Source organism: Tyto alba, unplaced genomic scaffold, assembly GCF_018691265.1.
Source record: "Tyto alba isolate M040663 unplaced genomic scaffold, T.alba_DEE_v4.0 Super-Scaffold_2, whole genome shotgun sequence".
NCBI lineage: Eukaryota > Metazoa > Chordata > Aves > Strigiformes > Tytonidae > Tyto > Tyto alba.
The window spans coordinates 70,030,854-70,049,475 of record NW_024881282.1 but is presented as its reverse complement, the minus strand read 5'-3'; the positions used below and the strand labels follow the sequence as shown (position 1 = coordinate 70,049,475).

At 35.6% G+C, this 18,622-nt stretch overlaps 1 protein-coding gene across 8 annotated transcripts in view; it reads right to left on the bottom strand.

Moving 5' to 3' along the window:
* Window positions 1–18,622, bottom strand: part of BRD1 (bromodomain containing 1) — a 72,538-nt gene that overhangs the window by 23,813 nt on the left and 30,103 nt on the right. For 7 of the 8 annotated variants that reach the window (XR_004409774.2, XM_033011423.2, XM_033011422.2 and 4 more), the window contains 6 exons: window positions 18,303–18,459; window positions 11,902–12,033; window positions 7,699–7,827; window positions 6,585–6,897; window positions 5,511–5,771; window positions 1,791–2,279 (listed from right to left, as the gene is read on the bottom strand). Coding sequence is in view for 7 of the 8 variants with exons in the window: in XM_033011423.2 (XP_032867314.1) it covers window positions 1,791–2,279; window positions 5,511–5,771; window positions 6,585–6,897; window positions 7,699–7,827; window positions 11,902–12,033; window positions 18,303–18,459 (1,481 nt within the window). In the remaining variant the exon portion in view is untranslated. The remainder of the gene's footprint in view (window positions 1–1,790; window positions 2,280–5,510; window positions 5,772–6,584; window positions 6,898–7,698; window positions 7,828–11,901; window positions 12,034–18,302; window positions 18,460–18,622) is intronic. The other variant, XM_033011428.2, reaches the window with a different exon arrangement.

Genomic DNA, 18,622 nt, shown 5'->3' with positions numbered 1-18,622 from the left:
TCTTGTGTTGAGGATAATCAAAAGCACAATTGCCCCACATACACCTAACTCGACAGAGAAAAAAAGCATCAAAACTACAGATTTTAAATGTATTCAGAAATGTGGTGAGGGTTTGGTTTTTTTTTTTTGTCAAGAGTTCAGTTACTTTTCCTGTATAATAAAAAACCCTTTTTTTTCCCCAAAGAAATAATTCACAAGATTTAAGGTAAAAATTTCAAGGAATTAGTACTAATTCCTGGTGTGATGTAGCACAAAATGATTTACTGTGCATCTGATAAAATGCAATCTCTTTAAGGGTACATAATGAAATTATCTAGATTAAAGAATGGTAGATTGGAATATTTGGAAGCCGAAGGTTTTTGTATCATTAATGAAGACTAACTCATTTCTATCATCACACTACTGTCACAGTTCCTACTTCAGACCTTAAGTACCAAATCAAACCTACATGCTCTTTCCAAGCTCTTATGAAAAAGAATGGAAACTGGGGCTTTCCAAGCAGGCAAAACAAAGAAAGAAACAAAAATATAAATTAAAAGACCCCCCACCCTATATCAAATCTTACGTATAATTTTCTCATGCTATGATTCCAGCATTGTTTTCCTCCTCACTTGATCATTCAAAAAAAAACCAAAACCAACAAAACCCACCACCAAACCCCACACCAAAAAACACTAACCAAAAAAAAAAATTAAAAAAAAACCTCAACAAAAAAACAAAATCAACCAGCCAGTAAAAAAAAGCCACCCTCTTGCCCCCTCCAAACCACAAAAAATCCCACAAAAACCACAAACAGATTTTGGAACATGTCTTCACAACGAGCGTTCAAACTAAATTTCTATGTCTTCCATTCAAAGACACAAAAATCCCACAAGCTGTTTTTATACCTGCATATGGGTTATCAACATGACAATGAAACAGAGTATTTATTTCAAAGGTAACATAAAAGTCATAGCAATGGTCATGGATATGTTAAGGAAATATACTTAAGTAATTTCCTTATGCTGCTGTTCTTCCTCAAAGAGGGTTATTATTCAAGCTTCTACAAAAAAGAGAACTACGGTTCACTGAGAAAAGGTGTAATTAATGTCTTCAACTGTACTGCACAAACATATCAAGATAACATTTTTTTTTGTTCTTTAGATAAGTCTCATTAAGAGTGTAATCTTAACACTCATATAGTTCAACTGTACTTATTTAAAGTGCAAAGACTAAAGAAAATAAACACAAGAAATGTCATTATACTTTGGAATCCCAACATTTCCATAAAATACATGGGTATACAAAGCACCTCATACACAGTCATCAGTTTCATAACATGAAAATATGCTTAGAGTAACACCACAGCAAAGTGAAGTCATACATGGAACATGTATTTTCCATGCTCCTCTTTAGAAGAGTTCTGGTTTTGGTACCATATATGACGTTTCCATGTATTTTGACAGTGAATTTCCAAAAAAGCAGCTGATTGACCTTTCCTATCAGTTGCAACAAAAGGAAATAGAAGAATAGCTTAAAAAAAAGAAATCACCCACCCATACACGGAAATTTGGAATATTCCATTGATAAAGTAAAAACTGTGAAAATGTTAAACTTGGTTCACTAAGTCTAATTGTAGAGGGCCAACACAAAAATGATTCAGTAATTTTCTGAAATGTAACTACTCAACTATGAGGTAGAACTCTTCAAGCGCTAAAATCTGAAGATTAACAATTACACGTATGTCAAAAAATTAAGAGGTATGTTAACTTTTGAGATGCATCCATTCAAGTAAGTTTTGTAACATTTACCTGTATCCAAGCGCTTTACAGGGGACTCATCATCAACCTCAGAATCTCCACATGCACTCCTTGATCTTTTCCTTGGGTGCAGAAGTGTCTCCAACCTTGGAAGGACTACAGACAAAAAGGTTTTGGTCCCTAGCTGTGGAGAAGTTGGCTGGGTTTCAGTGTTCTTTGCAGACTTTTGGGGGCTTATACTTTTCGATTTGCAGAAGAGAATGGATGTACGTCTGTTTACATCAGTTGATGACTCAGCTACAGCAGAAACAGTCGACTCATTGAGATTACTGTCAAGTAAGTGTTCTGGAGTGTGTCCATTTATTTCTTTCTGAATGGAAGTGCTATATAATTCATTATCAAATTTTACTCTTTTGTAAAGCTTACTCTGCTCTGGATTGAGTTCTACTGGTTTGAGGGTTGGTGGTTCTGAATTAGTCTCCAAGTTTGAAGGAAGAGGTAATGCATCTGATGGTTCAAGTTTAGGGGGAGATTTATCTCCTGAAAAAATTATAAATAGAGTGTGATTTTTGAAAACCTGTAGTTATAAAGTCTATTATAAAACTCACTATAAATGTGCAGCCCACCAAATAAATTGTTGTTTGGAAACAAAGCATAACATTTTAAAAACAAACCTTGTCTAGCAACAATCTATCCTAGTTAGTAGTTCCTACTTTTATACTGGGAATGTAGCAGGGAAAGAAAAGTAGGTGTTTATAATTGGTGTTAACAATTTACACCTGGATAAATACTTTTTACTTCTCATGCAGTTATGTTAGTTTCATTAACTAAAAACTAAAAAACCTAATTTTTAAACAGAAAGTTGGGGTGGTGGATGATTATCTGTTGAATGCAATTACACTGCCATTCAAGTAAAATTTCTGGTAATATACATTTTTATCTATTTCCCTTTATCAATTATCAGATAACCATTTAAAAAAAGAAGTATTTGTAACCTGATCTACTATTGAGGGCTAAAACACGTTATAAATTTATAGAAAGGTGAGATTTACAAAGCCGTTTTACAGCTGTGGATGAAAGTTTTATGTACCAAAAAGAAAAATAAATTTAAAAGGGGGACAAAAAACCCCAACCCCCCTAAAGTCCTGCAGCTTGATTAGCCACTAGGTTGGCAAATACACACTTGACAATGCAGACTTGATAGGAGAAATCAGAAAAACCACCCTCTACCATTTTTTCTTCCTTTTTTTTTTTTTTTTTAATTTTTATTTTTAAAATTTTTTTTTAAACATGATCATTTCCCAGTAAATTTCAGTAATTCCATGTTGGGAAAAGACAATGGAGATACAACTGTGAGCATATAAAACTAATTTCTGTTTTTCATCCCAAGTGATGGGATAGAAAATAAACGTTCTACTGTTGAAGATTTCCAAATACAAGCAGAAGGATTCCCTAACCCATAATTTTCAACTCAGAAAGACGTTAAAACCTTCTTTCTAGCTTCAAAAAATATAATTTAAAATATATATTAATAACAACAAAGAAGATGCTTGTTCTAGAATTAGTGTATGAGATCGACATAATATTTACATTATCATATGAAATTTTGAAGTTTAGTTAATTTTTCTAAGCTACCTGAAAAAAAGGTGACAAAAACCAAGAGTTTAAGCCCTGTATCTGTAGTTGATGAAATATCATCTCTATATTGCTTTGGTTTTGGCTCAGCAATGCTTACTTGGAAATCAATGACTTGTAAAGTGCAGAAGAATCTCTGCTCCATTGTTTAATCAAACGATAGCATAGTTCATATTAAAAATATATTGTTAAAATGAAGCGTGACTATGCTCACATCCTTTGAAGGCATCCAAGAATTAGAACCAGTAAATAATATTTCAGGAAGACATTCAGGATGACATTTGCAGTCAGATAAGCACATTTAAGTACCACCAATTTAAAAGCCTGCAGTTTAGAATGTCCAAGGTAACTGTTTTTTTGAACAAATTCTGACTTTCTTACAATTAATCAGAAAATATTCACAAAAAGATTCAGGAACAGAATAACACTTGAGAACTATTTAAACACTAAAACCAAAATTTCATGGGGTTATTCCAGTACCATATTTTTCATACAATCAGAAACTGTAAACAGAATTTCAAGGGGGTAATTTACAGCTCTTCTCAAGCCACCTCCTGCAGAGTTCCTAAGCACAGGATTCTACTACTTTCCTTATCTTTCTTTTTGGCAATTTATTTTTTTTACTCCTCAAAGTACCTTCCATTTCAGATTCGAAATTTGAACTAATGACTATTACTCTTCACTAGATCATAATTGTAATAACAATGCAAATCAACTCCGGATCATGCTCTTCATTATGCTTTTTTTTAAAAAGCACATTGTATATATAAGAAAACAGCTACTGCTCGCTTTTGGACTATTGTTTTCAGAACAGCTGCAGTGAAAGGCTGTGTCATAAAAATGTTAAGCTACAAATAAAAATGTTAGTGTATTCATTACCTGCCAAAAACTACATCCCTAAAACCTGTAGTCAGTAGCATCATCACTTGAAAATTAAATAAAAAGAACAAAAATTTTTTTTAAATTACATGTTTTAAGAATACTTAACAGCCTCAAAACAACATAAGCATGCTGATTCACGTACACTTTTTCTATTATTGTTGTTCAAATCTCAAGGAAGTTATACGTTTGAAAAACATTCTCTTAGTCACACTAAGAATTAAACACCAAGTTTCTGTCTGAATGGCAGTTAAGGACAGTCATTTTATTGATTCTACCTTTCAAAAATTTTGATAGCATCAAGCTGCACCAGACACAGACTGTTTTATTTATTATCATGCTTCCACTTTCCCTTAAGCTTTTTCCTCCTCCCATTCAATGCATTATTTAAAATGAACACGTCTCTAATTCTCCTAAGGAAAAATAGGCTAGCTTTTTAGAGAAGAGATGACTGTGAAACAAACTCAATAAAACTTTTTTTTTTTTGAGACTAGATTTTCTTTGCATCATTTAAAAATTAGCAATAAAGACCTCAGTAACTGATTCAAAAACTAAAAATGCAAATACGATATTCAACCGAAATATAAAATTAGGCCTTTCTAGTATATTGCTCTTATTAAGATCGACCAGAATTAGCCAAGAGTAGATGCAGTTCTGAGACCAATGTTTTGAGGAAGAAGAGAAGCGCAAGGGGAAGGGCTAGTTACATATGGCTGACTAGATTCTACAACATGAAGTTTGTTAAGTCCTACCAATAGCTTTATTCAAAAAAAAAAAAAAAAAAAAAAAAAAAATTTAAAAACCCCAACCCAAACCAACCCTCCCCAGACTGGAGTAGAGAATAAAAAAAGCTACAGAAGACAGTATTAACAGCCAGAGTTTTAAGCACCATTGACCTAGGATCACATGATTCCTAATACATATTTTGGCATTTAAGTGGATTTCTGAAAGTACAAAGATGTTTTCCACTCAGGCATTTATGATACCTTTTCGTATGAGATTGTTTGTACTTTTGTTTCTTAACACCTAAATTTTTTAAAAGCACTGCTAACTGTGAAAAATAACAGAAGGAGATCTTTTTTAAAAAGATCATTCTCATATTCTTAAAATATCTGTTGTGATTAAGTGGCTATTTGTCCATTTAAAAATTCAATATAATATTCGTTTATTAGACTCTTCAATTCACATAACTAAAGCACCTGACTGAAGAGGTTTAGAACAGTACTGATTAAAACGTAAGATTATAACAAATCTTACCTTCTTCTTCTCCGTCTTGTTCTAATGCTGCACTTTCTTCTTCAAAACTTCCAATACCTGATTCTATTTGAGGAGCCTGGCTGTGTTGCTGACTTAGTTTGTTGCGAATAATGCTGATTTCTTTCTTTAACAGCTTTGCTCTTTTGCTCCTTGACCCACTGGATTTCATTGCACAGGTGAGATCAAGTTTTTCTAGCAACTCTCTCAGCTGTTCTTCCAAGGACATATGGGCTCTGTTTGCAGGATTCAGTAACCTATCCACTGAAGTCAAAATATGTATAATTATTTTCGTGTTACTGTTTCCTAGAATATTTCAAAGAATAATAATACCAACAGGAGGAAAAAAAAAAAACAAACCTCACTTGACAGAATTAAAAAATGTCATCAAAAAGCTACTTAGATTACAGTTGTAGTAGCTTCACAGTTACCAGTGCAGAAATGTTGAAATTAATTCTTGCTATATAATCACTACTCTTCTTGATCAGCATTTTGCTCAATGAAACTAAGTAGTAGAGCAAAGAATTAAAAGGTCAGAAAGGAAGACCTAGTTAATCCTTCCCAACCTAACAGATGATTTCCTTCTTGTCAAAGGGAAGAGCAAGATTATGGTTATAAAATACATGTGTTAATTATTCTCCTTTACTGCTAAAAACTCAGAAAACCAACGTGTGTATGTCAAAAGAAGTACTTTAATTCCTAGTATTACAAGCGTGTTTCCTTCTTTTAATTCAGTAGGTTATTTAAAAATGTGCTTAAGTTTATGCACACTGGTAGTCATTTTCCATGACTTACAAACACATACAATCATGTGAAAGAAAGCACTCAATTGAAAAACCTTTTTCGTGTATCTTGTTAAATGAGGCTCTGGCATTAACAAAATCAGAATCTGGATAACACTGTTTTCTAATGACAGATCTAGTAGAATACAAACACTTGAATCCTTCAAGCAATGTTTCTAATGAGGGGGGCAGAATCTAGTCAGCAAACTCAACTGCAACCATCTTAAACATCTGTATGGAATGTACACACTGTGTGTAATGAAAAACACTTACAAATAATCCAAAAACATCTTACCATCTTCCCAAGAGAAAGGCTGGGGTGACTCAAGTTTAGGCCGTTCAGGTAAGTGCATTCCAGTTTCATTATTATAACCGATTCCTTCAGCATCTCGCCTAGCTTGCCTGAGAACTACACCTCCTTGATCTCTTAACCGCACTGCAGCTCTATAGAATATTGTATCTTTTGCATTGTATTTCATACAGTTATCTATGATAAGGTTGAAGTCTTCTTCAAACTCACTGAGGTTTTTATAGCCTTGAGCATCTAACCGTTTTCGCATGGTAGAGAAATCCATAGGATGTTTAATATGATCCAAATAGTCTGGAACCTTTGAATAAATATTTAAAATGTGAATAGGTAAAATTATCTTATTACAAACAAAGTAACATTAGCTATTAACTGATCCATGTTTTTTAACTTAATTTGTAATACTTCAAATAAAGAACTTCAAAATATAGCTTAGAGTTGCACACCTTCATATTGCAAATGTTTTTATGCCAACAGAAGTTTACATATTACAAGATTCTGCATCTTAGGCAACAAGTTGGAGCTCTACTACAAGATGCTGAAACTACATGTTTTTATGTATATATTATATTGTATCTATGCACACGCATACTCATAAATGTATGTATTTATACATATGTAGGCAAATGTATAATATATACATGTGTATGCAGTATATGCAAGCATACATATATATACAATTTGTACACATATATGTCTACATGTTATTTATACACATGTGTTGTATATGTACATATGCACACATACACACACACATACACTGTCATTCTAGTTTCCCAGTGAACAGAAAGGAGTATCACCTGCAAGAACAAAGTATCCACATTTCAATTTTTAGACACCCTTTGAGTTTGCTTTATCAAATAATCTTATTGCAAAAGATCAACAGGTACACATGTTATTCTCTGGAAGTATTTCCCAGAAATTATTTTGGTATATGAGCATAAATAGACTTTCATAGCAGTAAGTCATGACTCAAAGTAAATTTTCAGAACAGAGATTAAAAGGTAACACTGCTCCCTACTCTGCATACAATGATTTGTTTCTTGTACTTAAATAATACCAAGTCATACCTAACCACAAGGAAATACAGCTTAAAACATACCTCTTTAAGGTTCACTGGCTGAGCAAATATACGGGCAGAATCCTTTTCCTGCAGCTGATCCAGAACTGATCGCAGAAGTACAGTGAATGGAGTAAGCTGAAGTTCCATAGCAACCTGCTCAATTTTGACCTAAAGAAGTAGTAATTATCCAGTTGAGCACTTTTCATTAGGACACTGTTTTAAAGTTGTTTTGCAGCAACAGTAAAGTACTTTAGATATGACACACAATAAAAATATATTTAAGTAAATGAGTTCAACGCTGCTTTCAATATCAGCTGGCATTTGTCTAACATATTTTCAGCTGATAATGAATTTAGTTTCATTTTTTAACTGTACTTCTTTTCTTTGAAAATAAGTTACATAAGAACAGATTTATAGTTTGCCAACAATGTGAAATTAAGAACAAGAATTTAAAGATAACATGTTTAAAATTAAATTTCAGTTGTAGTTCCATGTTCAAGGTGTAAAAAGAGAATGCAATGAACATTTACAGGCTACATAAGACCAAAACAAAGAGTAATTTTAAAGACAATGTTCCATGTAAATTCCAAGAAAATAATTTTTGAAAAAAAACAATTAACAGCATCTTCAAACACGTGATCATCCTTCAGAATTTTCACCATTTTTGACAATATTACAACTGCTCTACAGTTTTATTTTTAGGCCATTTAAACAGTTAAACATTGAAACAGTCTTGTTCTGGCAAAAATAAATTCTTAATGACACATTAATGGTGTGTGTGTATACATATAAAATAAACGTGTAAACAAAGTATACACACACAAACAGACATGCATAAAACACGTGTATAAATAATAATACATAATACATGTGTATAGCAAGTGATATGTGAACATACAGGAATGATGCATGTAATTCCAGAAAGCACTAAAGAATCACAAACTGTATTAGCTTGTAAAGAATGTTCACAGGTTCAAACAGGTAAAAATGAAATGTTTCTTTATACAAATAAGGACAATTAAAGACCCGTAAGTGCAAACATTTTGCTTTCACAGTTTTCAGATCAAATGTTGTCTTTCTGCATTATCACTTCCTCAGCTCTCCTCTCCCAGCAATGTTAACTCTAGAATGTCATAGGGCTTAGGCGCAGCTTTTTTTGGTAACATTAAAATAAAAGTGCTACTCAATATAAGCACATGTATTGGGGAAAATCTGAAGAGATCAAATATTCAGAAACCAATTGTCTTTGCAAGTCTAACAGAATGGTTTGCTAAATAGTTTCTCTACACCAATGCACACAGCATGGGCAACAAACAGGAGGATTTGGAGGCCACTGTGCTATTAGAAAGCTACGACCTAGTTGCCATTACTGAAAGCTGGTGGGACAAATCCCATGACTGGTGTGGCTATCAATGGTTACAAGCTGTTCAGAAGCCAGGCAAGGGAGGAGGGTGGAGGGGTTGCCCCCTACATCAAGAAATGGATAGATTGTGAAGAGCTGTCTGAAGAACAGACCAAGGTAACAAAGGGAACCTTGTGGTTGGTGTTTAACTAGAGGCTGCCAGATCAAGGCGGGGGGCCTACTGATGAAGCCTTCTTACTCCACCCACAGGAGGTATCATGCTCACAGACTCTTGTCCTGCTGGGGGGCTTCAACCACCCTGGTATCTGCTGGAAAAGTAGCACAGTGAGCTGCAGGCAATCCAGGAGACTTCTGGGGTGCAGGATAACCTCTTAAACTAGCTAAGAGACAGCCCTACAAGAGGGGATTCAATACTGGACCTGCTGGTCATCAATACAAGTGAGCTAATCGGAGACATCAGAATTGGAGGCAGCCTGGGCTGCAATGATCATGCACTGGTGGAGTTTGCAGTCCTGAGGGATATGGGTCATGCAAAGAGTAAAGTCAAGACCCTGAATTTTAGGAAAGCAAAATTCCAGCTGTTCAAGGAGTTAGTCAGTAGGACTCCCTGGGAAACTGCCCTCAGGGACAAAGGAGCAGAACAGAGCTGGCAGATCATTAAGGACACTTTTCACAGAGTACAAGAGCTCTCGATTGCCAGGTATAAGACATCAGGATAAGAAGGCAAGTGACCAGCATGGAAGAGTCAAGACCTGCTGGTCAAACTAATGGTCAAGAAAGAAATGCACAGGCAGTGGAAACAGAGACAGGTATCCTGGGAAGAGTACAGGGACACTGCCTGGTTGTGTAGGGATAGGGTCAAGAAGGCCAAGATGCAGCTGGGGTTGAACTTGGCAAGGGACACAAAGAATAATAATAAGGGCTTCTACAGGTATGTCAGCTGGAAAAAGGTCAGAGAAAGTGTAACCCCCTCAATGAACATGACTGACAAACTGGAAATAACAGAAAAGGAGAAGGCTGAGGTACTCAACTTTTTTGTCTCAGTCTTTACTGCTAACCTCTCTTCCCATTTCTCTCAAGTGGATGGATCTCAAGGCAGGGACTGGAGGCATAAAGTCCCTCCCACCGCAAGAGATTAGGCTCAAGACAACTTGAGGAACCTGAACATGCATAAGTCTATGGGGACCTTCTGAGATGCATCCCACAGTCCTCAGGGAATTGGCTGATGTAGTTGCCAAGCCATTCTTCATGATATTTGAAAAGTCATGGCAGTCAGGTGAAGACCTTGGAGACTGAAAAAAGGGAAACATTGCACCCATTTTTGAAAAGGGTAGGACGGAGGACCTTGGGAACTACTGACCCGTCAGCCTCACCTCTTTGCCTGGGAAGATCATGGAACAGATCCTCCCATAAGCTAAGTTAAGGCACATGAAGAACAGGAAGGTGATTCCAGACAGCCAGCATGGCTTCACCAAGGTCAAGTCCTGTCTGACCAACCTAAAGGCCTTCTATGATGGAGTGACTACATCAGTGAACAAGGGAAGATCTATGGATGTCATCTGTCTGGACTTCTGTAAAGCCTTTGACGTAGTCCCCCACAACATTCTTCTTTCTAAACTAGAAAGATATGGATTTGATCGGTGGACAGTTTGGTGGACAAGGAATTGTCTGGATGGTCACATCCAGGGAGTACTGGTAAACGGCTCAGTGTCCAGATGGAGATCAGTGATGAATAGTGTTCCTCAGGGCTACATACAGGGGCCAGTATTGTTTAATATCTTCATCAGTGAGACAGACAGAGGGATCAAGTGCACCTTCGGCAGATTCGCAGACAACACCAAGCTGAGTGGTGCAGTTGACATGCCTGAGGGATGGGATGACATCCAGAGGGACGGGGACAAGCTCGGGAAGTGGGTCCATGTGAACCTCATAAGGTTCAACAAGGCCAAGTGCAAGATCCTGCATATGGGTCAAAGCAATCCCCAGTATCAATACAAGTTGAGGGATGAAGGGATTGCAAGCAGCCCCGCAGAGGAGGACCTGGGGGTATAGGTGGATCAAAACCTGGACATGAGTCCTTAATGTGCACTCACAGCCCAGAAAGCCAACCACAACCTGGGCTGCAACAAAAGAAGCGTGGCCAGCAGGAGGAGAGAGGTGATCCTACCCCTCTATTCTGTTCTCATGAGACTCCAACCAGAGTACTGTGTTCAGCTCTGGAGTCCTCAGTACGGGAAAGACATAAACATGTTGGAGCAGGTCCAGAGGGCCACAAAAACGATCACAGGGATTAAACAACTCTCATACGAGGAAAGGCTGAGGGAGTTGCAGTTGTTCAGCCTGGAGAAGAAAACGCTCTGGGGAGATCTTATAGCAGCCTTCCAGTACTTAAAAGGGAGCTACAGGAAAGGTGGGAAGGGACTCTATCAGGAAGTGTAGTGAGAGGATGAGGGGTAATGGTTTTAAACTAAAAGAGGGTAGACTCAGACTAAATATAAGGAAGAGATTTTTTATGATGAGGTTGGTGAAACACTGGAACGGGTTGCCCAGATTGGTGGCAGATGCCCTGTCCCTGGAAACATTCATGGTCAGGTTGGATGGGGCTCTGAACAACCTGATCTAGTTGAAGATGTCCCAGTCCAGCCCCCTGCCATGGACAAAGTGACATTTAAAGGCTCCTTCCAACCCAAACCATTCCATGATAATTTCATATATTTTAAACAGTTTGCATGACTGTGTGCATGCATCTAGGTTTCCTGATCCTATATGAGGATTAAAAGACAAACACTGTAGCCTTTCTATTGCAAAAACTGTGTGAGAATAGTTAAATTGTTTTTCCTTCAGAAAAGTTTCACCAAATTAAAAGGAACTCCATTTACCTGTTCTCTTTTTAATTTTTCACGCTTACGTATAAGTTCAATCAACAAACGGGCTCTTTCAAGATCATGGCGCAGCCTTTGCCAGTACTTCAGTTTTTCTTTTAAGGCTTGCATTTCTTCATCATCTTCTCTCTAAGAAAAGAATCAAAAGATTTTCATTAAATGAAAAACACTAACCTCTTTTTATAAAGTAGTTTTATGCAATTACAGAACATATTCACATAAAAGGAGAAACTACTGCCTTACAGTTACAGTGCTTGGTCACAAGCTTCATACTGCAACAAAAGAAAACCTCTGGTTGGGGTACCTTCTAGAACTTCTCAAACATCGAGCTGAAAACAACATCTATAACCTGGAAAGCAATTCTATGATGAAGGCCATTTCCATCAGAAAAAGTAATACAACGAACAGCAACCTAGCAGTATAACAAGCTGCAAAATAATATTCTGTATCTTCACATCAAAATCCAAACCAGGTGAACATCGTCAGCTTCTTCAGAAACTCAATCCTGAGAGACACAAATTTTTGTTGTGCTCAACACAGTCTACCTCCCCCACACCCAAAAGAATTAGGACACATTGTAACAGAACAAAATCATGATGACTTCTGAGGACAGGAAATGAAAAGCAGTTTGTTGAATAATACAGTAACTTCAAATGGTACTGCAAACAGCTAATGCAGTAATACAACCTTTCAGTGAATGGATATAATAATTTAATTCACACATTTTTAGGAAGAAGTAGTGTTTAAACACTTGCAGTATTTAGTTTGATTTGTATATACAGAAAAAAAGAGCCTTTCATGTTTGCTTCTACTATTTTTCATACGAAAAAGGAGGATATTACCTGTACTATTCAGATGGTATTAGTAATTTACCAGAAAGAAGGCCATAAAAGAGTAGAAGTCCTGATATTAGTACCAAGCACATGAAAGAAATATCTGCTTTGGATAATGACTACATTTTAAATGATTATTTTATAAAATAGTCTCAGAAAGAGATCCAAAGCTTTGTATGCTTGCTGTAACTAGCATAATGCAATATTTACTTGATAAATAATCATCATGTGGATTTTTCTTAAAAACTAAAAGAAAAAACTCAACAAATTCCATAAATTATATAAAAAAAGAGAAGACAGGAATAAAGAAAACTGACTAAGCAGATGAATAACCAGCATCTTAAATTGTTCCACTCCAAGCAAAAACCTCCTTAACAGAAGGATAATTTATAAATATCACAGGTCCTCTAAAGGAAGCTTGTGCAATTTTTCAGACAGAAGGTTCTAAAAATAGAATTGCAAAAACTGGCACTTTAAAAAAATATCTAATAGTTTGTGAGTGCTATGATTCTATGATTTGCATTGTATTTTATTACTTTACACACTTTGTAAAAGTAAACGCACGTTCCTGTGAAAGCTATGAAGTTAGTTTTAATCGAATCTCTGACTTCCTGAAGTTGAAAATCCTTAACTATCAACTCTCTGTATTACAATATATCAATCTGGAAACAACAGTTTGTTCCTCTTTTCAAAAAAAAAAAAAACAACAAACACCGAAAAACTGTAGCTAGAAACCTTTAGTTCCCTTTCATAATGACTATTACTACAGACAGTTATTTCTTTTAAGGAGTGAAGTCTTGACGTAGACACAACAATTTAGCTGTTGAGAGTCAGAGTAGTTCAAAGTAAATTTTGACAGAATATTAATACACGCATTTTCAATTCCTTAAAATTCTCAGGGACTCACTGAATTAGAAAGTCTACACTGCCACTAACTGCTGATATCCTACACCCCTTCATCTCTGAGTACTGATCCCATGTGTGGAAAAGCAACTTAACTGTTAACTGACATAGCTATACAATTTTTTAATAGTTTTACTGCTTTTCAGGTCCAAAATTAAGTTGTAGCTATTGCTGAAAGTGGAAGGCTTGTCCTCCCTTTGCTTGAAGCCATTTAGAGTCTGCTCTTATGCTATATGTAATTGCATAGTTAATGAAACTGAGGAACTGATCCTTCTGAAAACTAGAGTCAACAAAACCATACTAGTTTAGGGTGGGTCAGCAAAGGTAAATATATCAAGGAAAAAAAAAAAAGTTACTTTGTTACACCAGGTCTTGGGTGTATTTCATTAGAGGGGTAAGTAATTGGCTAAATCTGATGGTGCAGTTGCACTTTTTCAAAAAAAAAAAAAAAAAAAAATTCTTTCAGTTGAATCACTTATTTGACCAATGTCATTCCATAAAATAGGCAGGTAGGTGTAAATCTTCAGATGTGACCCAAAGTATCACAAACACCTTACCTGAATCTTTGTGTGCACATATACACTCCCTTCTTGAACATCACTCTGGCTTGGGAATTAATAGCAAGCCTCCAATTTAACACATTTATGCAAAGTAATGTTGGCAAACACAGTTATAATAGCTGAGATAAACCCTCTTTACCCTAACTTATTTACTACCCAACATACAACATATACTTTAGATTAAAAGATCCAGGCAAGATGAAAATAGCATGATGCTCTGGTTTCCGGTATCTAACTAGTAAAAACTTGGATAAAAATAGTTCCTTTCAAGATTTGTAGCTTTCAAAAGCTTTCTGAAAAGGAAAGTTTCTATTAACTTCCTAATAAAGAGTTCTTCCAAATCAGTCTTTCTGTAAGAAAACCATAAAGTTTCTTCTGGCTGATGACACAAGAAAAATTTAGAAAGAAACTCTGTGGTATTTTCTGATGGACTCAGTTCTTGCTGAACACGAAATGTTATCTAGAAAAGCTATAACTGACATATTAATTAATATTGAGGGAAGCACTAAACACTTCTAAGTTGACACACAGGACATCCATCAGCTGAGAACTTGTCTTCAGCTCCAATTCCCACAGTATGTTACCAGTCTCTGCATACTAGCAGGAATACTGTCAGCATACCAGCAGATCACTCCTTACGGTAGATGTGAATACATGGGGACAGCTTCACTCCCTAAAGGGACTGTAACTTAATATGAGCTAAACAGAAATAGAATTACAGTGATGAAACTGGATCTTGATCAATGCAATTAGTTTTATTAAGACTCTCTGCTGGCGCTTTTATGCCAATCAGTCAAAAACATTTAGCAGTTTCAACTTGTCTTCTTACTGAAATCTTCAGTGCAGGTATGACCTTACTCACCAGCACCTTTGTTTCTCTGAACAGCAGTTTTAAACCAACCTCACTACAGCAGCAACAAGCTACTACACTTAAATTTCATGCCTTATTTTCATTCAATCATTAAGTACAGAAATTAGCATATTTCCAATACCTATCCTGAATTTCTAGGTGGAAAGAGGGGAGTGACAGTATAAACCATTCTTTCAGACAGTTCCTTGTCCCTGCAGATGGTGAGGTAGTACATAAGCCAAGATCTTCTTGACTTGTTTAGAACTGTGTTAGTTGATATAACATCACCTTCAAAGGCATCTATCATAACTGACCTCTGTAACACATTCATTAGGAAGTGATTCTAAACCATGAATGCTCCCCCCTCTGCCAAATTTGTTCTAGTAAACAAACATCAGAGAGAGATCAAAACCACCTTTCACTAGGTATCTTGAAACCACTTTCAGGGTTTTGGTTCCTCATCTTAATATTTCTTTTCAGTTGAAATTAAAAAAAAAAAAAAAAAAAATCCTCTGAATCTGTATTACGTCAGTGTATGTTTCTCTGATTGACTGAAAACCTATTTAGGTTTTTTGATATTCTGACCCCTCACACCAAAGAAGGAAAAAAGAATTTTCCCATCTAGACCAAAATAATCATCTATGTACCAGAAATTCTGAGGCGTTCTCACAACAGCTATGTCACAGCTGTTTACTAAAGTCTTCATTATGGTTTGGCTTATACTTGAAGAAACGAAGATGACTAATGCATCAAATGTTTTGCATTTATGACTACTTCAACAGGTATTATAAATACATATTGAAGATGCTATGGAAAAGACACAATGTCATACACAGGACACTTGCTACTCACTGAAAAGCATGACCTACACATTAGTTTACATCAACAGAATCATTAATTACTCAGCTTTGCTTGAAACTTGCTTTTTCTTTTCAAAAGAAAAAGTTTATTCTTAAAAACTTATAATTGAAATTCTCTGAAGTGCCTCAATTTTTAATAAATCAATACAGTTTCCAATTAATGTAGAAAATATTTTCATTATTTGATTACTTAAGAATCATGTATAGTTCTGAAATTAGAAAAGAAAAGAAAGAAATAGTGTTTTTAAAGGAGTGAAAACAGGCAAAGGGATTTTAAACAGCTCCTGTCTAAGGCTTATTTTATTATAATCAAACATCAATTATAAGAATCAGGTTTTTTTGGTACTTAGTATTTAAATATTTAGAAATATAGTCTCATCATGCCATCTCAATATGAAAAGTACTTCCCAACTACCAACTAGCAAGTGTAATTTTTTCAGATACTACCTGTAGTCTAGGTCTACACTGCTACAGGAGCCCCAGACTTTTGTACTCGATTTTATTATTTTTAAGGACTCAATTTAAAAAAAAGTCTACTATCTGAATAAATTAATTTCAGTTATTATTAAGTAACTGCAAGACACCACTCTTCAGAATAGAAACTTCTCATACAGAATTACAAGATTAATCGAAGATTAAAAGTAGACTACAAAATACTTTAGAGAAGTTAGAATCCAAAATATAGTATTAAAATGGACTAATACAGAAGCAATGAAAGAAACATGAACAAGTGGCCAATTTATTCAAAGTTAATTCCACTTAAAAGGAATCCACCTAAGTTCCACATAAAAAAGAATCTGAGCATCTCAACTATGAGGGAAGGCTGCAAGAGCTGGGACTGTTCCGCCTGGGAAGGCCGAGCCAGGCTCCCTTCAGTGGTGCCCAGTGACAGGAGAAGAGGCAATGGGCACAAAGTGAAAAACAGAAGAGTCTGTCTAAAGATCAGGAAACACTTTTTTTACTGTGAAGGTGACCGAGTACCAGCACAGGTTGCCCAGGGTGGCTGTGGAGTCTCCATCCTTGGAAGTATACAAAAGCTGTCTGGACCTGGCTCTGGGCAACCTGCTTTAGGTAACCCTGCTTGAGCAGGGGGGTTGGACCAGATGACCTCCAGAGGTCCTTTCCAACCACAATTGTTCTGGGAATTATTAATCAGGTTTTTTTTTCATAAAAAAGTAAGAAAAGAAATACCCACAAAAATTACAGATCAAATAATTAGAAAGCAGTGTCAACTATGGTATTTTTATGACTGTATCAATTAATGGCTTCATCAGCAAAACAGCAATGCAATCCAAAGAAAAATAATAGTTAAGCTTTGGGGGGGGGGGGGGGAGGGAGGGAAATCACAACTTAATACAAGTAAATGATTATAAAATGCATTAAATTCTAGAGGCTATTTTACAGGAACAACTCCACTGGAAGTCAAACACCTGGAGAATGAAAAGAACACAGCCAACTATTTTTTCAGTTCAATTAAAAAAAGTAACTGAGATGCAGTAAGAATGATGCTTCACAACATTTCAAGGTCTACGCACAAGGATCCATACACAGATTTCAGAAAAAAAAGTTTTAATTATTTTCAAAGACACTCAGTGACTTGAAACCAAAACGGTAAAAGACCTCCCAAAATTTCTAATGTCACTGAAGAGCTGTTTATATTACAAAAATGGAAAGCTTTCTGAATTGGATACACATCTGGAGTGACTTCTTCTGGTTTTCCGCAGTTCTGACTGGTAAATGTGTACAACTTTAACCAACCTAGACGTACTTTGGCTAGGATGAGTTTTACTTGAACAAAATATCAACATAAATTTATGCTCGTCTACCATCCCACTTAACTTTGTTAAAAGTGAAAATGAAAGCTGAAACAGGTCTTTGAACTTCAACCACTCACTCTTTGTTCTGTTACTCCTCAGTGATGTGGGCAATACGGAACTGAATACAAAAACTATAAACAAGCATGTCTAACCTTTACTCTGTAAAAATGTCTGGTTTTCTCAGCTATAAGCAAAGACAACATTTGCTTTACATCTTTTGATAAGTTTAAAATAAAATTTATTTTTTGTCTTACTAACTCATAGCACACTGGGGAATGAGTTCCAAAAAATCACAATACTAGTCAAAGAACAAAGGTATTAGGATAGTTTTGGTGACAGTATTTTTGTAAAACATTTCAGCAAAACAAAATAAAAACCCATACAAATATTTTTTTTCCTATCTCACAAATTAAAAAGGATTAGATAATGCCCAATTTCTAATATAGGTCATATTACTTAAGAAGGAAAAGAATTTACTCAGTTCTGAATAAGTTTTCATGCCATGCTATGTTTCCTGGTTAATTTTTTTATTCTATAAAATAGATTTTTCTTTAAGTAAAAAGTGTGTCACATACCTGTTGTGTGTTTCTTTGTGACTGTAAACTGGACTGCAGCCTTCTCAACAGAGGAACACCATTCCTAGACAGTCTTTTAAGCAACCAGTAACTGTGCACTCGTTCAACAAACTGCTTCTTCCGCTGAATGGCCACCTGATTCATAATCTTATTTAATCTAAAATATGGAAAAACTGATATTGTATTTTTCACAGCAAAGCATAAAATGTATTGGTCTATGGAAGCTAAATATCATATATATATATAAATGTATAACATAACAACAGCAGTGATCACCAAACTCATTATTTCCTTCAACGATATCCCTTTAAGTAAAATCA